General features: G+C 41.5%; 1 protein-coding gene across 2 annotated transcripts in view; it reads right to left on the minus strand.

The window, feature by feature from the left end:
* The window catches only part of PTDSS1 (phosphatidylserine synthase 1), a 29,632-nt gene extending 17,590 nt beyond the window's left edge, over positions 1 to 12,042 (minus strand). Inside the window, exons 1-5 of one of the 2 annotated variants that reach the window (XM_086882047.1) lie at positions 11,694 to 12,042; positions 6,445 to 6,536; positions 5,457 to 5,501; positions 3,220 to 3,344; positions 24 to 182 (exon numbers count right to left, since the gene is read on the minus strand). In XM_086882047.1, coding sequence (XP_086738173.1) covers positions 24 to 182; positions 3,220 to 3,344; positions 5,457 to 5,501; positions 6,445 to 6,536; positions 11,694 to 11,872 — 600 coding nt within the window. In that variant the 5' untranslated portion in view covers positions 11,873 to 12,042. The remainder of the gene's footprint in view (positions 1 to 23; positions 183 to 3,219; positions 3,345 to 5,456; positions 5,502 to 6,444; positions 6,537 to 11,693) is intronic. The other variant, XM_086882037.1, reaches the window with a different exon arrangement.
* Between the last annotated feature and the right edge of the window lies 1 nt (position 12,043).

Consider the following 12,043-nt stretch of genomic DNA (forward strand, 5'->3'; position numbering starts at 1 on the left):
ATTAAGATAAAAGAGTGGCCTACCTCAGTGAGCTCCCAGGTGATGCTAATAGTCCAGCACAGCCCATAGCTGCGGATCAGCAAAGCCTTCATAGCCCAGCCCCAGAAATGCCCAAAAGCAAATATATCAAAGTGGCTGAGAATTCTCTCCCAGGTGATAACATGACAGTTCACTGCATACTCCTATTATGAAAAGGAAAAAACCCACAACAAAATTACTCCATCAACACACAATTTCATAATTTCAGAAAAAAGAAACATTTTTCCATCCACTGCAATAAGCCTGGAATTATAAGGGTATTAAAATTAGCATTATTTCATTTTCTTATCCTTATAAACTGTGGCAGAAAATTCCCAGTATTAAGACTTGGTGCCATCACAGTACAGCTCTAATTTAAAGGGAAATAGAACAGACCTTGGTGCCTGAAGAAACATGCATTTCCTAAGTGACAGAGATGCAACAAAATCAATAAAATCAGTAACAATAAAACTAGCAAACAATACCCCAAAAATTTATTTGCCTTTCTTTGGAGTCTTGATTTGAAATAACCACCTTTTCCCATATTCATGCTGTCTGGTATTCAGATGTGGCTCATTAGTGGCTAATCCTCCCCAGTTTCTGATGTAATATTACTCATGTCAATGTTTGCTTGAGTATCTTTTGTGTCTTATTTTCCTCATGAAAGCTATTTCCCAGAACCCATTCATACTGAAGATGTTTAGTCACAGGCTCCGATTGAATAAAAATTTAGGAGAAGATCAAAGGGAACTTGCAAATGTGTTTTTCAAAGATGAGCAGCAGATTCCTTAAGAATACTAATTAATACTCTGGTCACCAATGACAAAGGAACCGGGTTCTCATCACATGTTGTACAGCAAGTGCTAGAAATCACTGTCCAGCAAGAAAAAAAAATTGTTAGCCATCAGGAGGCTGCAACTGTGGGTTCTATCTCATCACTGGGCGCAAAATTAACTATTCCTAACAGAAACACACATTTAAAAAAATCCCAGGCCTTCAATCCTCCTAAAACACACATTGCCACCTGCAGGTGACAACACAGCACTGCTCAGTGCTGTTGAATCAAGAATTCTCTTTCAGGCCAGAACTATTGCTAATCCTGCACAAAAGAACACTGATCAAATTTAAAAGGAGATAGCAGAGAAAGATTTAAATCCTGGCCACCACAAAGAGAAGAATGCACAATTTCATATAAATCCTTTTATCAGCAGGCAGCTAAGTCCCATTATGGGATGACAGGAGTTGTGTAGGCTACTATAAGTAACCTTACTGCTGGTGCTTTCTCATGCATGCCTGTGCTGCTGGTCAGAGAAGGGTGCACCACCTGCAGTAGGGATGGTAAACCTGCAGCTTTAGTGCACCAAGAGAACTGAAACTGGCTCCTCTGCAAGCATGAGAAGCATGGAATACATCACAAAGTGCAGGCTCCTTGCTATACCACAATACCTATGATGAGTGAACACAATGAGGCTACTCCAAAAGTAAGGGTTTTTCCAGAGCTCTTGCTTTTTTGCTTTTATTTTTACTGGGGCTTTCTCCTCTCTAATTTTTCCAGCTGCAGTTCTGCCAGCCATACAGTGAAATGTGTTGAACTTTTTTTTTATACCCAAGCAACTTTGCTAGTCCTGTGCAAGCGACCAAGCTGCAGCCTTCATTACAGCTACATTAATTTACATTTTAATTTATTTAAAAATTTTCTCCCACTTTAAATGACAATATCTGGATTGCAAAGAAGACCTGAGAAAGTTTCCACTGACTGCTACAGACAGGGAATCTGCTGTACTGTGGATCTGTGCCAGTAGTAATAATAGTTCTCCCCTAGTTAGGATCTATTTCTAATTTAAACGACAGGAGAGCCAGGTGAATCTGACAAACCAACAGACTCCTTGTCTCAACACCCTTTTGTTGCTCAGCAACACCACTGCTGCCCGTGCTGGGGCTCCATTTAGCCACGTGTCCTTCCCCCATCCTAAGGACAAGATGCCCTCACCTCTCCACCAGCACAGGTGGTTCCTGCAGAACCCAAAGTCACAGCCCTAGAGTTGCACAGCACGTTCTGCTGACAGGCTGAGTGAGGTGCAATACCTGAAGCATCCAGTTTTCCAGGCAAGGAGCCTGCACGCAGCCCTTGCTATCAATCAACTAACATGAGCTTACTGCAGTGTAAAGATTTCCATTCCCCCATGTGCTACAGGGCAAGAGTTTGCAGCCACTGCTGATGAGGTGGTTTGCATAAGCAGTAAATTGCCACATGTGAAAAGACAACCAGTCAACTTCCCTACTCATGAGGCATGACCCTATAGAAGTGCCTAGTATACAACAGGTGACCATGGCAGAAAGATGCACAAACCCAAGGTCAAGGGAGTATGTTGGTCAGGTAGTGAGGAGTAATTTGAAGTGATAGTGAGGAGAAGATTGGCAACTCTTGCCTCCTCATGCAGCCTCCTCTTCTGCTTGGTACCCACTTCTCATGCTGTGCTCTGCGTGCCACCCTGCGTAACTCACACCCTTCTCCCAGGCCTCCTTTCACAACCTCAGCTCTCTGTGTTCATGTCCCCACCTGAAGGGGAATGGAAAACTCTTTGCAAGCTGTTCAGTAAACAGAAGAAGAAGCCTGGCTTTCTATGCCACTCCAGATTATGGTCTATGGAAATAATTTCCCAATGGTAACAGCATCAGTGCTCAGTTGCTGACTGACTGGAAGGGAGCCGAGTCCTGCAGTTGCCATACAAACATGCACTCCACAAGCTCCGTAGAGTCACAATAATGTACTAAGCTCATGAGCAACAAGATGAGACAAAAGTTCTTTGAGTGCAGCACTGTGGCATGAAAAACCTTGATCTGGCACACATACCACACAGGCTTCATTCAGATACTACCTTGCTAAGTTTATTTTCGGTATCCATGCTCATATCTATTACCAAAATAAATCCAAAGCCACCCCACTGCAAACATGTATCATATTCCAATTTGCACACTCATCCAAACATCCACATTAGAAAAAATAAAATACTGAGAAGACTGTTTTTCACACCAGCTGATTTCAACATAAATAAATTGTTGTTGACACAAAGGACTTGTTGACTCTGTCAAGTATAAGCACAAACATGCACTGCTCATGCCAGCAAATTCAGATTTATCCATTCCCACTCATATAAAACATGCCTGAAGTATGTACAATGAAGTGCCATGGATACATACCATAATATCTGCTTCCCTTGTGGCATATCGAAGATTAGGGTCCAGCCAATACATCACTGCTTTTACCTGCTCAAAGTTAAGGAAGAGCACGAACACCAGGAACAGAAAATAGAGCACACTGAGACCTGCAAAAAGATTCAGTTTTAAAGTCATGTTCACTCACAAAACTGCTAGGAACACAGAGTCCAAAAAACTACTTTCAAACAGCTGTTCTACAAAAGAATTTCTATATGCATGCAGAAAAGCTGAAGAGACACCAGTCAGATGGCAGTGTCTGAGCACTCAGCCCTTCACATCCCCTCCTGTGATAAATAAATGCTCACCTGTGTGAACACAATCAAAGCAAAATCAGTCTAATCAATTTAGGCATGTGTAGTACAAGGCTGTGATCAGGAAGCTCCTTAGCAAGAGATACATTAGGATCCAGGATTGCATTAGCTCTGTCCCTTTGCTTTAAGTATTCTTGGTCTCATTAATGCAAGTCCCTAAGCCTTTACACAGGTTTCAACATAAAAATCCATTTAATAATACCACCTGGCAATTCTGAGCTGTGCTGGCAATAAAGAGTAATTATAAATATGAACTAATGCATGTCTGAGTTACTTTTGAGAGCTGGAAAATTTGTTGCTTGAACCTTTTAAAGATAAAAATAATTATTATTTATTTTCACACCACTATAAATTAAGAAACACAATTGTGTTTGGAGTACCATTTCTCTCCTTCAGTCTGAATAAGATTTTTTTTTAATAAAAGAAAAACTTACTAGAAGCTGAGTCCTAGGTATAGTTCTGTGGGTAGCTGAGGCTTTTATTGGGACTGTATCTTTACATTATTTACAAGCTCACAGATATCTAAGACCACATTTAGAGGAGGCATATAAACCCTATTTCCACAGCCTCAAATGTACTTGTATCCTACAGCAGTGTCATGGAAAGAAGAAAGATTAATGTGAATAAACTTAGGATCTGCCATTCAAAATAAACAATTCTAAAAAAGCCTTTTAAACTATAACCAGGACTCACATGTTGATAGCCCCCTGTGTAGACCAGAAAGCAACTTTTATTCAGAGACACACACATGCACAGGAAGTATCTATATGGTCCTGTGCAGTCCCTTGCAGAAACACGAGGGGAACAGATGTCACCCTGCCAAAGGAAGCACAGCCTGCAGGCCAGGGTGCATCTGGAAATGTTGAGGATTCACCAGTCCTGCCCTTCATCTGCCAAAGGGGTGTGAGAGCTGAAGCACAGCTAAATGAACCATGCCAGAAGAAGCAGAATCACACAGGGAAAAATGTTGCTCTTGATTTTGCATGTATGTACTTTTCCCAAAAGTACAGGGGTCAAGCTCTGGCAGTATCAGCACTGAGAATGACCTTTTAGTCTATATGTGGTGAAACTGGAAGTGAGCAGTAGGACCTGTGTTTCCCAAACTTCCAAGAAGCAGGTTTGTGTAACAAATACTGTCTAATCAGCAGTATTCTCTCAATGTCAACAGATGAGAGCTACTCATCTGCTACTTTGGGAAGCTACCTATTTTTAGATATAAGGCGGCAGGAGAGAGGAACATTCAGTTTGCCTAAAAATAATCAAATATGTTGTCTAGCATATGTTCTGCAAACCCTGAATTATTTGAAAATAAAATTCCTCATGATTTTGCTGTGTAATTCAGATGTTTAAGGAGCAGGATTTCACTTGTTAGTTTTGAAGCCAACAGAATAATTTTTCAAACTATGAATGTAACTGATATTTACAGGTATTTTTAATGAAATAAGTACATGAATATGTACATGACAAGACTATTAAAAATATTAACCTATGCAATGATACAATTTAATAAACATATAAAGTAATAGGGTATTTTGCAATAATGAAAAGAAACCACCTGCTCAACTGGATTTAGAAGTCAGTATATGCAGTAGCTGGGGTTGGAAGAGCTGAGAGTAGGAAAGGTGTGGGGGAAGGAGATTGGGAAGCACAAAACAGAATTAAAACAGAGTATCAGAATGAATGATCCCTTTTTGGTGATTTCATTTACACCATCCTGACACAGAATAACTACAGCAATATTGCCAAACATAACTAAGAATAGATTATAAGCAACTGCTCAGCAGTGGGAGGAAAGTAACATCCACACAAGTTTGATGCACAATTATGTTTCATGACAATTCCATTCATCAGAAAGTTAAAAAGGCAGGTCCTGGTAAATCAGTGCAAAAGTCAGAAACACAAACTTACCAAAAACCATCCTCCACAGAGCAGGGTGAGGACGTGTAAAGGGTCCTATAGACAGTAAACAAAAAGCTTATTTGGAGACAGTAAGAACTACAAAATTTATTTTTGAGTATATCACATATGATAAATAGTAAGAAGTGGCTCAGCAAATATTTTCAGCACATACTGCAGAAAACTCACCACTGTACGCATAAATCTCATTTTTCTCTGGCACTCAGTTTTTCAGAACTTTGTGAAAAGCATGCATATAGGATTTTGAACACATGGGAAAAACACATCCCAACTCTGCAGTACAAAGCTGCCTTGAACAAAATCACTGTTTTTTCCTGAACACTTCCAATTGTGAGACAGTTTAGACTTGACCCAAGAATCAGGATTTTGCTGACAGCAGTAAGTAAAAATTAAAAAACCAAAACAGACAGACCAGGTAGAAGTATTTCTTCCACAGAATTAAGTGACACACACAAATTTTCTTACATTTTTATACTTTCTGCTCCTCACACAACTACCAAAACTTTTGTCCAACTTTAACTTTTACCAAGCAACTGTGGTTTTACATTGTAAATGCAACTTAAGCCATTTTTATCACTATCTTCTAGTAAGGTGTTGTGTCTGAGCATTTTTAGAATTACACTTCTGTTGAAACACACTGAGGCAAAGTCCTCCTAAACATTATTTAAGGGTCTGTTGGCATCATTACTTAACGATCTGAACTACAACTGCACATCTGCAAATAGGACACTGATTTTGAGAACTTGACTTCCTTGTTAAATACAGACTATAAATAACAAGCTATAAATAACACTTATCTCTGCTCAGTATGACTACAACCTATTTTTAGACTGTTCCTTAATTTAAAATAATTCAAATGAGTGAAGAAAAAATACACTGAGAATTGGTATGTAAATAAAAGTCAAAGTAAATATAGTGGCAATAAAGAGAAATTCACATTTAAAAAACATGAAGTATAAGCAGTATAAACCTTACTCACCATTAGGAAAAGCTAGAACACTGATGATTAGAAAGAAGAAAATCACAGAGAGGATACCCCTCCAAATATTATCCTCTGGTACAGAATCATCCCTAAAGAGACAGACAACACAGTATTAAAGTACATTACAAGGATGAAGTCAAAAGGCTCTCAAGATACATTATTTAAATAAAGAATACATGGAAATTAAATATAAGAAATATGCATGCTCATTATGTAACAAGTTAAGATAGTAATTGCACTGATTGATTTTCACACTATACTTCTGGGCATCCCTTTCTTACAAGAAGGTTAAATATTTAGTAAACACGTGCAAGCCATTAGTATTGTTAGAAGTGAGTGTAGAAGCAATGACCAAACATAAGGTGAAAAAAAAATCTTCCTGCTTTAATGTTTACAGAAACATCATCAAATTACTTTTACACAGCAACTTTTATGCCTAAACTAAAACCTCTGGAAACCTGGATGAAATTCCTAGGTTTCCTTCTGCTGTTTTGGTGCTACTTTCAATACCCTTCACTTCCCTTTGCCTGCAACAAGGGCAGAAATAATGACTACAATCAGCCTTTAAAAATAATGAATATGCAGCTTGAATCTGTAACAGAGACACAGCACAACTTAAAAGACCCAAGGAAAAATATCAGTTTGCTTTTAGATCTATTAAGCCAAAGCTCTGATTATGGTATCATGCATTATTTGTGCTACCGTTACATTATAGACAGAAGAGAGACCTAAGAATTCAGGTTGGAATGCCAAGGCAAACTTGACAGAGCTCTTTCTTTTCAGGCAGGTAGAATATGGTAGCAAGATTAACAAAATAACTGTCACCAAACTTTTCTATCCAGCAGACAGCTTCTGGGATACTTCAGTAATACAAACAAATAAACTTCAGACTATCATAGTATAAGCAGCAAATATTTTATAATGTATCACTCAATACAACTGAAGTCAAAATTCTGCTATCTGGGTAGTTTTCTTGTACTTAGGATCAGTTTATTCATTTAAGTACATTTCTTTATTTATTCACAACATGGTAACAAAAGAATTGCCGGCAAACTTTAAATGTATAAAGCTCTTTCTGGCAGAGCATCTGTCACATTTCTGGATGGTTCAGTAAAGAATCTATGAGCGCATAAATGCTCTCCACAACTTGCTGCAGTTACAAAATATTTCTCACTTAGCCAAATTATTATCCTTTTCCTCAAAACTGAACCTTAACAGCTCCACAGCAGGCTTTCATCACTTTGGGGCATTTAAGCACTGTGTTAGTTTAAATGTATGGAAGAAGAAAGTGCATTAAACACTAATGGTTTCTCTGCAGGCCTCAGGGATTCCCCACAGCATTTTTTTAAAACCAGCTGAGTTCAGCTTTACCAATCATTTTCCAGCAGCCATGCTGCACAGGCTGACACTTTATACCAGCTGTAAACCCCAAGTCCCAGAGCTTAACGCTGGCTCCCTTCTTGGCTCTCACTTCCTAGCCAGAGCCTCCGGCTCTGATGGCTCTGACAGCAAAACCATATCTCTCTTTTAACACATGCAATTAACGAGGATGAACTTTTTTTTTTTTTTTTTTTTTTAGATAGAACAAATAACTACAGTTGCATCACATCAATTCATCACAGCCAACAAAGAAGTGAAAGACATTGTGATCAATGAAATCACTTAATTGCTGTGCCAGGTGGGATGAAAGTCCTCACCTTTGCATATCAGGATTCTGAGTACTACTCAGCTTCAGGAAAGCTGTCTTAGTCATGTTGGCACCACTTCCCCCCAAAATCAACAAAGATGTATACAGTGTTAAACTGTATCTCATCCCATGTGAGTGGCAAGGCATTTTATTTTGGCTTGCAGATACCTTTCACAAGGGATAGACACCAAATCTTCTTGCCAGAAGCAGTTAAGAACAGGTGGGGGTAAGAAACTTGCTGCCACACACTAGCTGGCATAAGAATTATAGTGTTTACCTGGAAAAACTATTTTGGGGAATGCCAAAGGGAAAGATGCAATCACAACAAGCTGCAGTTGGGAAAATGTGCTGAATCATCTCCTCATTTAGCCCCAGAAACGTTGACTCTGATTTTGAAATACAAGCATTCATGCAGCAAAACCAAGGTTTTTAATGCTTATGTGGGAGGACAGATGAAAATTCTCTAAATTTTAACCCACTTTATAAGGGCATTTTTCACTACTGTGGCTTTTTAGAGAAGAAATAAAAAAAAAAACAACAAAGTGCATAATAACTGCATAATCTTTATCCCTCTTCTGGTTCTTCTCCAGAGCACTAGATTACAAAAATGTCAACTAGTGAGTTATTACATCATAAAAAGAAAGGATACTCAATTGAGGAAAAAATAGCTAGGACACTAAATTTGGAATGTGGGAGAGGGAGAAAAAAAAATCTTCCATAAACTCAACCAAACCTAAATACACAATAATCCAATTTAATCAAGCCCATTAATCAAGGGACATGGAAAACAAAAGCCCTACATTCTCACAAGTCTTAGTCCTGCTTCCACAAACCCCTGCAGTTTCATACCAGAAGCCAATAGTCTGTCACCTTCCTCAGTCCTATTGTTGTAACACAAAATATCCCCTCCAGGATTCATTCCTGCTAGCTACCTCTGGGCTCAGAGAGGGCCACACACCTCTGTCTAGGGTGGAAGAGGACAGGGAAAGCTAGAGCCACTCCACACCTCCGCCCCAAGGTGCAGGATGGAGGCAGAGGAGCTTGTGTCTGGCTCATTCAGCAAGAAACAACCAAGGAAGCTGCAGCCATTGTCAGAAGCACTAGAACGATGTGCTTTAAAGAACAGAATATCCTCTATTCCCCACTTTAACATAAAAAAGTTAACCACGCATTTATTTTTCTGGATTATTATTATTATAAACATACCTGAAGATTACTGCTATCTGAAGTTCAGTTCCACCCTTATCTGTCAGCTCAGAGACAGTAGCAACTGCTCTCAGTGATTCTAAGGACTTCATTCTATGTATGGCTTGCTACACACAAGGGAAAGGCATTTTCTAAGTTTCTCAGAACCCTCCACATAGTTCTGACACAAAACAATTATAGAAGAGACAAGAAAGACTTTAAGGAACACAGAATTTCCTCTGTTGACGGTGAAGTTCCTGAAAAAATAAATTTTACTTCACAACACTAACATGAATTATCACAGAAAATCCCCCACTCAACAAACTGACCAGGACAGCAACGGAACAACTGACAGCACAGGGGAAGCAAAGAATCACTTGTGACACCTTACAGGGAAGTCTACAGCACCTTGTGCCCAGGAAGTGGGAAAATGAACTTAAATGAACTTTAACATCACCTTATTGCATGAGTCATTGTAGACTCAATGCAATAAGCTGATGGAACGGAGCACAGACTGTAAAAGCATGTGGGAAAGTATCATCTCTTCCCCAGTTTCCCAAAGAGTGTATATGGCTTGAAGAGTGTTCCAAATGAGGCCCAGAGGCAGCGCTCTGATATCACTCTGGAGATCTGTGAAACTCCTACAATAGTTGAAAATAGCAGAAAGAGAGGGGAGAAAGTAAAATCAGAGTATCTTCCACAACCTGAGGAGAAATACAGAAGAGTTAAAGAGAAGTCAGCTGGTGTTTAAATACAGGAAGTGAGGCAGAGAAAGACAGAGGGAAGAAAATATAACTGAAGTCAGTTAGAAAGACAGCAAAACAAATGGAAAGACAAAGCAGCAATCCTCTTGGAAAAAATGCAAACAAACATCCCAGAAGCAAAGCAATTTTATTTGGGCCTAGAAGACTCCAAAGTGCTGAAATTGCTTCATCCTCTGCTTGAAAGAATTAATGGCAAAAATCCTTCCCCAAAGGTGAGCAGTCAGTTCTATTAATCTTTCAGAATGACATTATTAAAGTCTCTTAGTGACTCAGAAGTTTGACCTAAATTAGCCCTTCAGGGAGAAAAGTGATCAGGCAAAGGAATGAGGAGCACTTGTAGCAAAGACCTGTAATTAAACGTTGTAGCAGAGCACAGAATTATGTCTCTCCAAGATTTCGGAGTTAAGAAGGGATCCAAGTAGAACAAGGGATGTGTTCACCAAAAGTATCTTCCTTGGGGCCACACACATGTTGAAACAAGAAAAGGCACAAGTCAGACCATTTGCAGTTACACTATTTTACTTTTCCTTATGCTCCTGTCTCAACTCAAGCCAGGTTTGGCCATTATTTCACAGCTGATAAAACATAGACTTTTGGATTCTTAAAATAAAACGTAAGATTACACATTGAACTGTGTATCAGAATAAGTGATAAATAATGAGTTTCTTACATCAAATGGAGAGCTGTCAGGAATGAATGTTTCATGGCCACTTAAGAGGGAGATTCACCAGCATAAGAGTTTAAGACCACAGAAATCTGTGACAGTGTACACAAAATGCCACTAAAGTTTAAATGAGCCTAAAACCACACTGCACTACCTAGCCAAAACCTCTCAGATCATAGTGATCACAGTGCCTACAGACTACGCAATTTCGTCTAAAGGATTATGCAATCACCTTCACATCCAGTAGGAGGCAATAAAAAGTATGCACAACTTCAAAAAACATGAAAGATAACCATCAGACTGCACTGCTATACCCTTTGTTTTCAAGTAAGGCTCCCGAAAGCCTGTCTATTCCTAGCAGTATCGCCGTGAATGACTGCAGGGGTGATGCCCACAGAGCCCTTCCTGTGGTGCGCAAAGGATGTGGCCAAGCCCATCCGTGCCAGGGCCCGAGCCAAGCTGAGGCTGCCGCAGGCAGTGCGGGGTACAGCAGCGATGCCACCGAACGCTCACTCCCGTCCACTGCCCGCTTGGGAAACCAGCTACATGGCTGGTGTCACTGCGGGGCTGCTCCATAGCCTAATAAAGCCCATTTTTGGCAACTCCTTGAACCACGTTTTACTAGAGACTGTAGCAGAGATCCGCAAAAGGATTACCAAGTTCCCAGGAAAGGCAGTGGGGATGATAAGCGCTCTGGAAGGGAGGGGAGGATGCCCGCTCTCCAGCACGGGCCTGCCGAGCAGGGACGCGGGCACCCGGCGGTGCAGCACCCGCCCGGGGAGGGCACCGCAGCCCCGGCCCGGCCCGGCCCGGCGGGAGCCGCGCTGCCCCTGCCCGTCCCGGGGCCGGGCACCGACCCTCCCCATTCCCCGCCCGGGAAGCCCCTGCGCCCGGGGGCTGCCGGCACCCAGGGGCGGGGCTGCGGCTCCCCGCGGCGGCCGCGCACCTGGTGAAGGCGAAGGCCATGAGGCTGAGGATGGTGAAGCTGAGGAGGGTGATGGTGTGCGGGCGGTAGAAGAACTCCAGCGTGATGTCCTCCACCTGCTGCTCGTTGATCATGCGGAAGTGCAAGCGGTAGTTTACGTCGTCCTTGCTCAGGGTCCGGCTCCCCACGCACGACACCATCTCGCCCTTTCTCTCCTCTCGTCGCAGGACAGCTGTGGTTGCGCGGGGCGGCGCGGCCCGAAGCGGCGCGGCCCGAACCAGCCCGGCCGCCCGCCCGCCGAGCGCAGCCGAGCGGGCCGAGCGGGGCAGCGCCGCGCCCGCCGCGCCGAGGGGCGGAGCTCGCCCTGCCGC

Source organism: Cyanistes caeruleus, chromosome 1 (assembly GCF_971803275.1).
Source record: "Cyanistes caeruleus chromosome 1, bCyaCae1.hap1.1, whole genome shotgun sequence".
Lineage (NCBI taxonomy): Eukaryota > Metazoa > Chordata > Aves > Passeriformes > Paridae > Cyanistes > Cyanistes caeruleus.